The sequence below is a fragment of the Pseudorasbora parva genome, chromosome 5, assembly GCF_024679245.1.
Source record: "Pseudorasbora parva isolate DD20220531a chromosome 5, ASM2467924v1, whole genome shotgun sequence".
NCBI classification, from domain to species: domain Eukaryota; kingdom Metazoa; phylum Chordata; class Actinopteri; order Cypriniformes; family Gobionidae; genus Pseudorasbora; species Pseudorasbora parva.
Genome location: NC_090176.1, coordinates 5,567,520 through 5,581,492, shown reverse-complemented (window position 1 = coordinate 5,581,492; position 13,973 = coordinate 5,567,520). Strand labels below are relative to the sequence as shown.

Sequence of the window (13,973 nt, the reverse complement as noted above, 5' to 3'; positions counted from 1 at the left end):
GGTGAACAGAAACAGAGCTGATGGTGAACAGAAAACAGCTGATATGTGGAAGTCTCTGTTAGCTCCGCAGCACACTGTGGTCCACTCCATGTTTCAGATTTCACCCAGCGGCAGTGTGTCCCGATGACATCACCGAGGCACGACAGCTGAAGACCAGATGATGGGTCTTCATGACGATTCAAACGATGGGGATCGCCGCAGCACCATGCAGGAGGTAGAAAATTTTTCCGGGCACTTCTGTGGACACACCGGAGTCAGCGCAGAAGTCCAAGCCGCTCCACGGCCGCAATGCAGGACGGAACAGCGGCGCAGCCGAGAAGCGGAACATCCCAACATCATGCCGGACGCCGATGACGATTGCCCGGATGACGCTAGTCCGGTCTAAACTTCAGCCACCATGCAGCTTAAGCCCAAGACCACCAGTGAGCAGTCGCGGCGAGAAACATCAAATGTCCTCCAAACCAGAACCAACCGCAGCAATTCAAACATAAACATTAGAGAAGCGGTGGAAAACGGCGAAACGACGAACAACGTCCTCTCAGTGGCTGCCAGCAATCAGCAACAGTCCCAATTGTATCTCTGACTGTTAGACTAGTCACAAACATAAGGAAATAAAATAAGATCTAAATCTAATAGTACATTAACATGATTTGTGGGTGGAGAAGCGGCGAACAGACAACGCCAGCGTCCTCTCCCCCACGTTGCCTCCCATCCAATATATCCCACCCACTAACAGGAGCTGTGATGTATAGATCCTTTTACCTTTCAAGATCCTTCACTAATCATTATCTTATGAGGATTTGATGCTCAAGAAACATTTATGATTATTATCCGTGTTGAAAACAGATGTGCTGATTCATATTTATGAGGAAACTGTCATACACTACCATTCAAAAGTTTGGGGTCGGTAAGATTTGAAAAGAAAAGAAAAGAAAAGAAAAGAAAAGAAAAGAAAAGAAAAGAAAAGAAAAGAAAAGAATACTTTTATTCCGCAAGGATGCACTAAATATATTTATAATGCTCCTAAAATATTTTTTACTTTCTATTTAACTTTTTTTTCCAACTATAATTCATATTTGAGCGCCAGTGATAATTGATAGTTATTATCAAATTAGCATATCACACAATAAATGTGACCAAAAGCTGTGAACTTTCCTGGTTAGTTATTCTTAGAAATGAAACTGACTGGAAAAGCAGTTTATGCTCAACATGCTACTGTAGCCAACACAACACGACATGACACAACTTCCTTTTTCTTGATCACCTCATTGGAACAATTTCCGCTGCATCTCTCTTGTCAGACTGATGGTTTGATGAGCCAGCATATGTTTTGTGTTTTAATCTGTCATCCAGCTTGTGTACAGGTCAGTGTGTGTGCAGTGACTGATGAAGACAGAAGTGGACAGGATTGAAGGGAAGGCCTCTATAATCAGCCAGGCAAACCCTCTTTATAACAACAACATGAAGCTCCATGAGGCCAAGCGCTACGACTTCCAGCACAGTGGTGAGTCTAGGACAGGGGTTTCAAACTGGGGTCCGGGGAGCCCAAGGGGTCCTCCAGAAGGTTCTAAGGGGTCCCCAGAAAATTTCAGTGAATAAAAAGACAAAGCAAAAATTCTTAAAGTCTGCTAAACATTCAAACTGTTTCGGTTCTAAATGTTTCTCTCCTTTCTTGATGTATACATACTTTTGAATATACCAGAATTGTATATGTTTGCTTTTTTCTTTCTAGTGAGTTTCTCTCGCTATAGTCCCCATTATTTTGCTCACTCACTGGGGTTGTAAGTATTTTTAATGCAGTATGTAACCTGCTTACATACATTTATTGTGAAAGATGCTTAAATAAATTTTTATTGAAAAATGCTCTACTTCAGGTTTATATCCAACATTATGTATAGCCAATTTAAGTTTAAAAACAGTGTTGTATTTCTAATGTCTATTTACTATGTATCTAACAGTTTAAATGTTTTTTTTTCACGCATAAAAATATATACTGTAGATGGATTTTAGGAAGGGGGTCCCTCATAAGAGGTTAATCATATTTGGGGGTTCCCTGGCATCATAAAGTATGAAAACCTCTGGTCTAGGACATAATGACACTGTTCACATTCAGAGATGCTTGTGTTTCTGGAATTTTGTGACATTTAGCGGTCTGATATTTCCTAATATTGACTATGGAAATACTGTAAAATGGCACTAATTTCATGTCCTTAATATCATATCACTTATAATGGGCTTGCATCAGTTTTTTGTAGTTATCCAGAGTTCTGCATTGTTTGTTCCAGATCCAACAATGAGGAAACCAGCGAAGAAGCGTCACTATACTGTTGTTCTCATCGTGTTTCTCCTGCTGCTGATCGCACTGAATTCTGTGCTGGCCTACAAAGGTGAGATTAATTCAATTCACATTTAAACAGTATACAATGTCCTTACATTACACTCTTAAAAATAAAGGTTCTTAAATGGCTCTTTGGCAAGGTGTATGGCTCCATGAAGAACCTTTAATATCCAAAGAACCTTTACATTGCACAAAAAGGTTCTTTGTTGTGCAAAAAGATTTTTTAGACTATAAAATGGTTAGAAACAAAACGGTTCTTTGGGGAATCAAAAATCTCCTATGGCATCACTGTGAAAACCCATCTTTGGTTCTTCCTGGGACCTTTATTTTTAATGGTGTAGATACAAAATATCAAACCAAGTGGCGTTGATTTAGAGGAAGAATTATGCTTTTCAAACAATTCTTTAGGTTTTAAGTAATACAGTTATAAATAAACTGAACAACATGAAGACATTTGTAGATTTTCAATTGTAGCCTTAAGGTTCTGTCACATTTACCATTGCTTGGCAAATAAATTCATTCCAATAGGAACTGTCACAGAAACGCCAGGCTCCCACGTCACGGTATTCCAACGCACACCCTCTCCTGAGTTTTGATCACTTCCACCTGCACCTCATCATTACTAACACTTAAGCCCCACAGTCACAGTCACTCATTGTCCGGTCTAGTTTATGCAAGGTACTCATTACAAGCTACAAACAACGGACTCACCTCGCTACTCTGACCTAGTCTCCAGCGACTTTCCTGTGTCTCCTTTGTCTCCATCGTCCAGTGTCTCCAAGTCCTTTGATCTCCATCGTCCTGTGGCTAAGTGTTCCTCGTTCTCCATTGTCTGTTTCCATCGTCTACCTGAGTCTCCACGCATCTCTCACCTGCCTGTCATCGTCCCAAGACCACACTCTGCACTACTCTCCACTCTGTTCACTCTACTGGTTCGCTCAATAAACTATTTCATATAAAACCTTTGTCTCCGCAGTTCTGTACCATAATAGAAGACCGGACCAACACCGCGAGAACCAGTCTGAGCACTTCCGAACGTTTCCAAGAACTGGTGGATGCCGTGTGCCGTGAACTCACCACCGATTCACCATCACCGGCACCGGCAGGCACTTCCACATCCACCAGCACCTCTTCCTCTGCACCTCCGTACGCCAGTCCCATGGCCAAGCCAGCGCCCTTCTCTAGTTCGGCAGAGGATTGCAACGGCTTCCTTCTTCAATGCTCACTGGTCCTGGAGATGCAACCGCAGTTATATCCTGACAATCGATCCCAGGTAGCATTCATTGTATCCCAATTAAATGGTAAGGCATTACGGTGGGCGGAAATGCTGTATGCACAAAATAACCCAGTTTTGCATGCCAAGTCAAGCTTTTTGGCCCATTTCAAGGATGTGTTCGGGAAACCTGCCTGGGATGCGTCAATTGGTGAGAGATTGTACCATTTGAAACAAAATAACATGTCGATTCATGAGTATGCTCTACAGTTTCGGACCTTGGCCACTGCCAGCGGATTGAAAGGACAGTCGTGGTTGACCACCTATCGTCAAGGGTTGGATCCCCGTGTGCTGTTGCATCTCGCTGCATATGAGGATGCCATCGGGCTTGAGCATTTCATCCAACTGTCCATCTGCTTCCCCACTCGTATGCAGTCGTGTATTGAAGAACACCAGGGCCAGTTCATGAGCTTCCAGTCTCTCCGCCGGCTAGAATCCGTCAGCCCTCCAGAACCAGTACACGAACCCATGCAGCTCGATCATCAGCGTTTAACCGCAGAGGAACGTCAAAAGCGACTGGGTAACGGGTTATGCTTATATTGTGGAGCAGCGGAACATTTCATCGCCCAATGTCCTACTCGTCCTCCTCGTCCCTTGGTGAGTGTAATCCAGTCATCTGAGTATAAAAGCCAACCATTAACCACGATTGTGAACCTTATTACTGCCGATGTCCCCCTGCCAGTCTCAGCCCTCCTCGACTCCAGGTCTGCCGGGAATTTCATCTCTGGCCACCTCTGCCGGCATCTCAAGCTCAAGACGACAGTCACACCGGTCAGTAATCAGATAGAGGCGATCACGGGAAAGCCCCTGAGTCGGAGGAGGGTTCGCTCTATTGCCGGTCTGGTAAAGCTGCAAGTTGGAATTCTGCACATCGAACAACTGCATTTACTGGTTCTGGAAGAATCCATCGCTGACATGGTCCTAGGGCGCCCATGGCTACTACTGTCACGTCACAGACAAGGGAAAAGGGTGCGAGGACTCAAGTGCAGAAAATGATATATTTATTTATAAAATAAAACATAAACTCAAAACAAAACCCACGAGGGGGGAAAATACATAATCAAAAACCATGAACTGAAGACATACCACACAGGGAACCGGGAGACGATGACGAGACATATACACAAGGATCCAACACAGACTGACAAACACAAGGAGCTTATAAGGGGAAGAAATTAAGAAGGAACAGGTGGGAGAAATCAACACTAATCAGATAACAAGGGGGAGGGATCAGACAATTACATGAGCACATGCTCAGAATGACAAAACCCACATGTGCACACAAGACAGGACAGGCATGTGACACTACCCCCTCCTTAAGGAGCGGCTACCAGACGCTCCTCTAGGGATGGGCGGGACAGACCAGGGAGGGACGGGAGGGACAGACCAGGGCGGGACGGGAGGGACGGACCAGGGCGGGACGGGAGGGACGGACCAGGGCGGGACGGGAGGGACGGACCAGGGCGGGAAGGGAGGGACAACCAGGGCGGGACGGGAGGGACCGGAACACGATCCACCGGCACAGGGACCACCGGAACACGATCCACCGGCACTGGGACTACCGGAACACGATCCACCGGCACAGGGACCACCGGAACACGATCCACCGGCACAGGGACCACCGAAACACGATCCACCGGCAAAGGGACCACTGGAACACTATCCACCGGCACAGGGACCACCGGAATACGATCCACCGGTATAGGGACCACCGGAACACGATCCACCGGTATAGGGACCACCGGAATAGGCACGGAGGGAGCCTTCCTTCTCCTCCTCCGTTTCCAGACCACCGGAACAGGGTCCACCGGCACACCATCCACTGGCACTGGGACTACCGGAACACAATTCACCGGCACTGGGACCACCGGCATCGGGACCACCGGAATACGATCCACCGGTACTGGGACCACAGGCACAGGGACCACTGAAATACTATCCACCGGCACTGAGACCACCGGTACAGGGATACTCTCCCTGGCAGCTCGTTCCTGCTCTCGAGCGAGACCCTCCACCATTGACTCAAAAGTCCCCCCATCATACATGCTCCTAAAAAGCCAGTCCATGGGCCCATCGAGCGCATAAAAGAAAAGATCCTTAAGAGGGCCCTCATTCAGCTTCAATCCCTCTGCTGCTTCAAGAAACTCGATCGCAAAACTCCTCAGATCGATCCCATGTTGGCGGAGGGATGCTAAGGTCTGGAACCTCAGGATGCGCTCATAGTGGGAGCACGAGACAGTAGGAGCAGGTAGATGGGGCGAAATCCTCTTCCGCTGAGTCCTCGACATTGGTTGGATCCTTCTGTCACGTCACAGACAAGGGAAAAGGGTGCGAGGACTCAAGTGCAGAAAATGATATATTTATTTATAAAATAAAACATAAACTCAAAACAAAACCCACGAGGGGGGAAAATACATAATCAAAAACCATGAACTGAAGACATACCACACAGGGAACCGGGAGACGATGACGAGACATATACACAAGGATCCAACACAGACTGACAAACACAAGGAGCTTATAAGGGGAAGAAATTAAGAAGGAACAGGTGGGAGAAATCAACACTAATCAGATAACAAGGGGGAGGGATCAGACAATTACATGAGCACATGCTCAGAATGACAAAACCCACATGTGCACACAAGACAGGACAGGCATGTGACACTACCCCCTCCTTAAGGAGCGGCTACCAGACGCTCCTCTAGGGATGGGCGGGACAGACCAGGGAGGGACGGGAGGGACAGACCAGGGCGGGACGGGAGGGACGGACCAGGGCGGGACGGGAGGGACGGACCAGGGCGGGACGGGAGGGACGGACCAGGGCGGGAAGGGAGGGACAACCAGGGCGGGACGGGAGGGACCGGAACACGATCCACCGGCACAGGGACCACCGGAACACGATCCACCGGCACTGGGACTACCGGAACACGATCCACCGGCACAGGGACCACCGGAACACGATCCACCGGCACAGGGACCACCGAAACACGATCCACCGGCAAAGGGACCACTGGAACACTATCCACCGGCACAGGGACCACCGGAATACGATCCACCGGTATAGGGACCACCGGAACACGATCCACCGGTATAGGGACCACCGGAATAGGCACGGAGGGAGCCTTCCTTCTCCTCCTCCGTTTCCAGACCACCGGAACAGGGTCCACCGGCACACCATCCACTGGCACTGGGACTACCGGAACACAATTCACCGGCACTGGGACCACCGGCATCGGGACCACCGGAATACGATCCACCGGTACTGGGACCACAGGCACAGGGACCACTGAAATACTATCCACCGGCACTGAGACCACCGGTACAGGGATACTCTCCCTGGCAGCTCGTTCCTGCTCTCGAGCGAGACCCTCCACCATTGACTCAAAAGTCCCCCCATCATACATGCTCCTAAAAAGCCAGTCCATGGGCCCATCGAGCGCATAAAAGAAAAGATCCTTAAGAGGGCCCTCATTCAGCTTCAATCCCTCTGCTGCTTCAAGAAACTCGATCGCAAAACTCCTCAGATCGATCCCATGTTGGCGGAGGGATGCTAAGGTCTGGAACCTCAGGATGCGCTCATAGTGGGAGCACGAGACAGTAGGAGCAGGTAGATGGGGCGAAATCCTCTTCCGCTGAGTCCTCGACATTGGTTGGATCCTTCTGTCACGTCACAGACAAGGGAAAAGGGTGCGAGGACTCAAGTGCAGAAAATGATATATTTATTTATAAAATAAAACATAAACTCAAAACAAAACCCACGAGGGGGGAAAATACATAATCAAAAACCATGAACTGAAGACATACCACACAGGGAACCGGGAGACGATGACGAGACATATACACAAGGATCCAACACAGACTGACAAACACAAGGAGCTTATAAGGGGAAGAAATTAAGAAGGAATAGGTGGGAGAAATCAACACTAATCAGATAACAAGGGGGAGGGATCAGACAATTACATGAGCACATGCTCAGAATGACAAACCCCACATGTGCACACAAGACAGGACAGGCATGTGACAACTACAGCATAACCCCGTCATCTTTTGGAAGTCCGGTGAGATCCTGAAGTTGGGCGAATGCTGTTTTAGTTGTTGTCTCTCTGATCTGCCAGTTCCATCCAAGCCTCTCTCTTGCAAGATTCCAGTGTGTGCCACTTCCATTGAAAGCCGTTCTGTAGATATCCCTTCCTGTTACGCCCCCTTAAGTGATGTCTTCTGCCCTCGCCGGGCTTCCAAGCTACCTCCACATCGGCCATGAGACTGTGTGATCGATCTGTTTCCGGGTAAGCCTGTGCCCAGGGGGAAGATCTACCCCCTCTCCCTGCCGGAGGAGAAGGCCATGGAGGACTACATCCGGGAAGCCCTTGAGCAAGGCTACATCAGGCCTTCGACGTCCCCTGCTGCCTCGAGCTTTTTCTTTGTGGCCAAGAAGGACAGAGGCTTGAGGCCTTGCATTGAATATCATGCCCTCAACAAGATCACCGTAAAATTCAGATATCCACTTCTTCTCGTCCTGACAGCGCTGGAACATCTCCGTGGTGGCACTACAGTGGCCTGACCCCCACAGGCCACTACGAGTACCTCGTCATGCCCTATGGCCTGGCCAATGGCTCCGTATTCCAGGACCTCATACATGAGGTGCTCCGGGAGTTCCTCCACAAGTCAGTTCTGGTGTATATCGACGATATCCTGATCTACTCCCGGAGCATGGCCGAACATTGCCACCATGTTGCGGAGATCCTGCAACGCCTGAGGGACTTCCAGCTCTACCTCAAAGCCGAAAAATGCTCCTTCCATCAGCCCTCAGTGCATTGCCTTGGATACAACACAGTATCCAAGTGGCATCCGGATGGACAAGAGGAAGGTAGAGGCAATCAGTTCCTGGCCCACTCCATCATCCATCAAAGAGCTCCAACGTTTCCTTGGGTTTGCCAATTTCTATCGCCGCTTCATTCAGAACTGCAGTCTCATCTCCAGTCCTCTCACACACCTACGTTGCAAGCCCAAGTCTCTATCCTGGACCTCTGAGGCCACGGAGGCCTTCAACAAGCTCAAGAACGCCTTCACCACCGCTCCCCTCCTGGTCCATCCAGGTCAACGAAGGCCTTCGTCGTCGAGGTTGATGCCTCCACCACCGGAGCGGGAGCAATGCTCTCGCAACAGCAGGGGAACCCGAGTCGACTCCATCCTTGTGCCTTCTTCTCCCGGAAGTTCAACCCAGCGGAGGTCAATTACAACATCGGCAAACGTGAGTCCACCTGCACCTCATCAGCACTAGCACTTAAGCACCACAGTCACAGTCACTCATTGTCCGGTCTCATTTATGCAAGGTACTCATTCCAAGCTACAAACAATGGACTCACCTCGCTACTCTGACCTAGGCTCCAGCGATTCTCCCGTGTCTCCATCGTCCAGTGTCTCAGAGTCCTTTGATCTCCATCGTCCTTTGGCTAAGTGTTCCTCGTTCTCCATTGTCTGTTTCCATCGTCTACTTGAGTCTCCACGCATCTCTCACCTGCCTGTCATCGTCCCAAGACCACACTACTCTCCACTCTGCTCACTCTACTGGTTTGCTCAATAAACTATTTCATATAACACCTTTGTCTCCGTAGTTCTGTACCAATACAGGAACTCAATCAGGATTCACACAATCAGGTATAAAAAAATCCCCATGCAGATTTTGGCTTATTTTTAAGTTGGTCACTTGAATTCGCTGCACTGACCAATAGTAGGCTTCTTGGTTTGAATGTGAGTTTGAGTTTTGCATGAGAACATTTTTTATGACTACTGTACTACTGTACTTTGTAATCTGCTTTGTATGATGTGTATTGTGTGCAGTCTTCACTCTGAAGGATTGTGTTCACACTCACTGTCCATCAGCTGATCCCAGAACAGAGGAATTCAATTCTTCTGCAGGAATCAAGCCGGGCAGGTCCAGCTCAGATGAGGTACACACACACACACGTCACACCATCATTCGTGTGTGCCATTGTAACATATATCCACTGTAGATGTGAGGTTTTGAACCCAATTGCAGTTTTAATTGATCAAAATCATAAACATAAAACAAAGACTTGAAAAAAACAAACAAAAGACTTGACTAACTTGACTTAACTTGAATAAACTTGACTAGACTAGACTTTACATGAACACTCACCAACAGCAGATTTCAGTATTAAATAACTAAGACTATAGCAAATATGAGGGCTTAAATACACAAGGGCTAATGACAAGACAAGGGACACCTGTGAACAATGATTAACCCATAAACCAATGACAACATGACACAGGAACACGAGGCAGGAACACATGAGGGCATAGAGTCACATGACCAGGGAACACATGATAAAACCAGGAAGTGCATGACAAAACATGACAGTGAACATGAAAACCTAAAAACATGAAACATGAATCTACACCAAAACACCCTGTGACAGCCATGCAAACACAGTCACATAGACAATGGCCTGTTTTAGAGATGAAGTGTGTGTGTGTGTGTAGGCATGTTTTTGTGACATATGAGGACACACATGTGTATAATGACATGGGTATGACACAGGTATTACAAGGAGAGGGTGAAATATGAGGACATTACCCATGTCCCCACTTTTCAAAAGGCTTATAAATCATACAGAATGAGTTTTTTTTAGAAAGTAAAAATGCAGAATGTTTCCTGTGATGGGTAGGTTTAGGGGCAGTGTGTGTGTGTGTGTGTGTGTGTGTGTGTGTGTGTGTGTGTGTGTGTGTGTGTGTGTGTGTGTGTGTGTGTGTGTGTGTGTGTGTGTGTGTGTGTGTGTGTGTGTGTGTGTGAGTGGGTGAGAGAGACAGAGAGCCTGTTTATGTAATTTATGCGGACACAAATTTGTATAACTACATGGGTATTACACTTGTATTAAACTATAAATGTGGTTTATGAGGACATTTCAAATGTTCTCATAATTCAAATAGCTTTAAAAACATACTAAATGATGCTTTTTTGAGGAAGTAAAAATGCAGAATGTTTCCTGTGATGGGTAGGTTTAGGGACAGGGGCAGTGTGTGTGTGTGTGTGTGTGTGTGTGTGTGTGTGTGTGTGTGTGTGTGTGTGTGTGTGTGTGTGTGTGTGTGTGTGTGTGTGTGTGTGTGTGTGTGTGTGTGTGTGTGTGTGTGTGTGTAGGGGGATAGAAAATACGGTTTGTACATGTACAGTATAAAAACCATTACGCCTATGGATAGTCCCTGTAAACCACATAGGTGTGTTTGTGTGTGTGTGTGTGTGTGTGTGTGTGTGTGTGTGTGTGTGTGTGTGTGTGTGTGTGTGTGTGTGTGTGTGTGTGTGTGTGTGTGTAGGGGGATAGAAAATACGGTTTGTACATGTACAGTATAAAAACCATTACGCCTATGGATAGTCCCTGTAAACCACATAGGTGTGTGTGTGTGTGTGTGTGTGTGTGTGTGTGTGTGTGTGTGTGTGTGTGTGTGTGTGTGTGTGTGTGTGTGTGTGTGTGTGTGTGTGTGTGTTTAACAGGAGTGTCTGACCGATCTGTGTGGGATCAATGGGACTCTAGAAAAGCTAAGGACTCAACTAAACCAGCTCAACGTTAGTTCACAAAGAGGTACACATATACACACAAGAGAAATCCTATTGGTTGACCAGGTGCTATTTTGAGAATCTGCCATGAATTATTAAAGGGGTCATGAAATGCATTTTCAGAACTTTATATTAAGTGTCTTTGACGACTGTATGTACATACATGTTTTTACACTGTACTTTTCAGCATGTAATTACACCAATAACCACAATCTCTTAACCCAACCCTTAAACTACCCATGCTACTAAACCTGTCCTAACCTTACCTGTATCCACCTCGATAGCAGAACAAGTGTTGTTGTTTTTTTGTTTGTTTGATTTTTAAATTATGCAAGTACGTTGTAGTAGAAGACACAGAGTATAAAGTGTGACCTGCTTGATAAAGTCTTTGGGCCAGATTTACTAAACAGGGCAAATTAGTGAGAGCACAATTTAATAAAAGCACAGAAGCGACTGGACAGTTTTGTCTGTGATACTGACGATTATTCAAAATTAATTAACACAGACGCAGCCGGATCATTTCCATAAAACTAATCCTGCAAGCTTTTTAAACTCATGATTACAAAATTTAGAATGAATCACGTTCTATTGTATTTATTGTGGTAAGTTTTGTCTAGTTGTAGAATTTATAATAGATAATCAGTTGCGGGTATAGATATTTTTATTAAAGATGTATATTAGTGGCATGTTGTAGCTACACTGTAAAAAATGTCAGGCCTTTCTAACTAAAAATGTTCAAGTGAATGGTCCCACACTAATAAAAACAACTTGTAGGATTTACTTGATAAAATCTTTGTAACAATTTGCACTCAATTTTTCTTTGTAAATTTTACTGCTGTAATATCAAGTACACATTACTTGCCAGTATCAAGTAAAATGTACTTAACTATAAATGTAACATTTGCTAAGACATTTAGTAAATGCTACTTAATTATATGTAACTTAGCAGGTTGTATTTATTAAAAGTAATCAAGTAAATTAAAATTTAAACGGTGACATGCTTCATGCCACAATGCATTCGGGAATTTTGCATGATGCACCCAGAATGCATTGTGGCATGAAGCATGTCACCATTGTTGAGATTCTTAGGCTGAATCTTGATATCTGTGTGTGAGAAAAGCTTGCAGGTGTTCAAAGTGCTTAGTGTACAGTCTGTTATAAAATGTATTCAACTTTTCCGGTTAAAACTGTGCTGGATCTTTTCTAGAATAAAACAAGGTTAATAGTATATTGCTCATATTCACGTATAAGAGCCACTACACAATGATCAAATTCTGATCATCAAGCGGCCAAAAGCATCTGATCAAGTTTTCTCTGCTTTTCTTGCCATAGCAAACTCAGTCACAGCAGTGAGAGAAACACTAACAATAAAAAGTCGCCAAACTGCCCAACTAAAGAAAACACTAATCGCCATAATGGTGACATAAAAAAAACTCTATTAATTCTCAATAAGAACTTATGTAGCGTTGGCTACCGTTATTGTGATTAAAACTCACGTTCAATGAAAAGTTAAAACTTATTGAGAATAAGTCAGCCACATAAAAGCAACATCCCAAAATGACCATCTCTGCCACCACTGAACAAGTTGGATCTTTGCGAAAAATCTGTGCGCATTTTCAAATGCACTTTGCTTTTCAGATTAAAATGTACTTAATATTTTAGGTGAATGTGCTGTGACTATAAAACATTAAATATTATTTGTAAATATATGATAAAATTTACTCTTTTTTCTCAGTTAAGTTATTACATGAATAGACTGTGTACTTTTACTTAAGATATATAGTTCCAACTTAAACTTGATTTTACAATGTAATAATTACATGAGTTAATGTAATAGATTTTACCATACCACAAAGTCATTTTTTTCAGTGCATCTAATTTTTTTAGTTGGCCAAATTGAATTTCTGAGAATTGATACAATTTAATTTCACAGAAATTCAATTTGGCCAACTAAAAAAATTAGATGTGGCCATTCACTTGAACATTTTCAATTAGAGAGCTGAATATTTTTTACAGTGTATAGTTTCTAACTGTGTTGCTATTTTTAATAACAAATCCTATAGAATAAAAAAAGAAAGGAAAAAGTTAACATTTGCCTGTATGGTAATGCAGAGCCGTCAATGGTCTTGCTTTGTAAATAAACCCTTATTGTAACAAATGTAGTGCTGGGCAATAATTAAAATGTTTAATCGTGATTAATCGCATGATTTTCTGTGATTAATCACGATTAATCGCAGAATGTGCAAAATTCAACAATGAATACAAAAGTGCTGCTAAATGAACAAAAGTGCAATAACATCTGGGGCCCTATTTTAACGATCTGAAACACAAGTGTCAAAGCACGAAGCGCAAGTAACTTTGTGGGCGGGTCTCGGCGCTGTTGTTATTTTCCCGGCGGGATAAATGGCTCTTGCGCCCGGCGCAAATCTAAAATGGGTTGGTCTGAAGTAGCTTCATTATTCATAGGTGTGGTTTGGGCATAACATGAATAAACCAATCAGAGCATCATCCAACATTCCCTTTAAAAGCAGGTGCGCAAGTTCCATTATGGATTGCTCTTATTATGGCGTATTTACCAGGCGCACGCCAGGAGCGGTTCACAGCCGAGGAGACTGATGTTCTTGTAAGAGCAGTGAAAGACAGAGAAGTTGTGTTGTATGGGGATGGAGAACCCCACCCAAAATAGTCGGTTAAACAGGCGTGGGAGGAAATAGCCACAATTGTTTTGAATAATTTGTACGCTAGATTTATGCCTATTTTTTCATGATTGATGATTTCCGTCATCTCAC

At 44.8% G+C, this 13,973-nt stretch overlaps 1 protein-coding gene across 3 annotated transcripts in view; it reads left to right on the top strand.

The window, feature by feature from the left end:
* The first annotated feature begins 1,281 nt into the window (after nt 1-1,281).
* The window catches only part of LOC137074983 (macrophage receptor MARCO-like), a 32,875-nt gene continuing 20,183 nt past the window's right edge, over nt 1,282-13,973 (top strand). For all 3 annotated transcript variants that reach the window (XM_067443101.1, XM_067443100.1, XM_067443098.1), the window contains exons 1-4: nt 1,282-1,504; nt 2,286-2,387; nt 9,453-9,562; nt 11,122-11,209. In XM_067443101.1, coding sequence (XP_067299202.1) covers nt 1,387-1,504; nt 2,286-2,387; nt 9,453-9,562; nt 11,122-11,209 — 418 coding nt within the window. In that variant the 5' untranslated portion in view covers nt 1,282-1,386. The remainder of the gene's footprint in view (nt 1,505-2,285; nt 2,388-9,452; nt 9,563-11,121; nt 11,210-13,973) is intronic.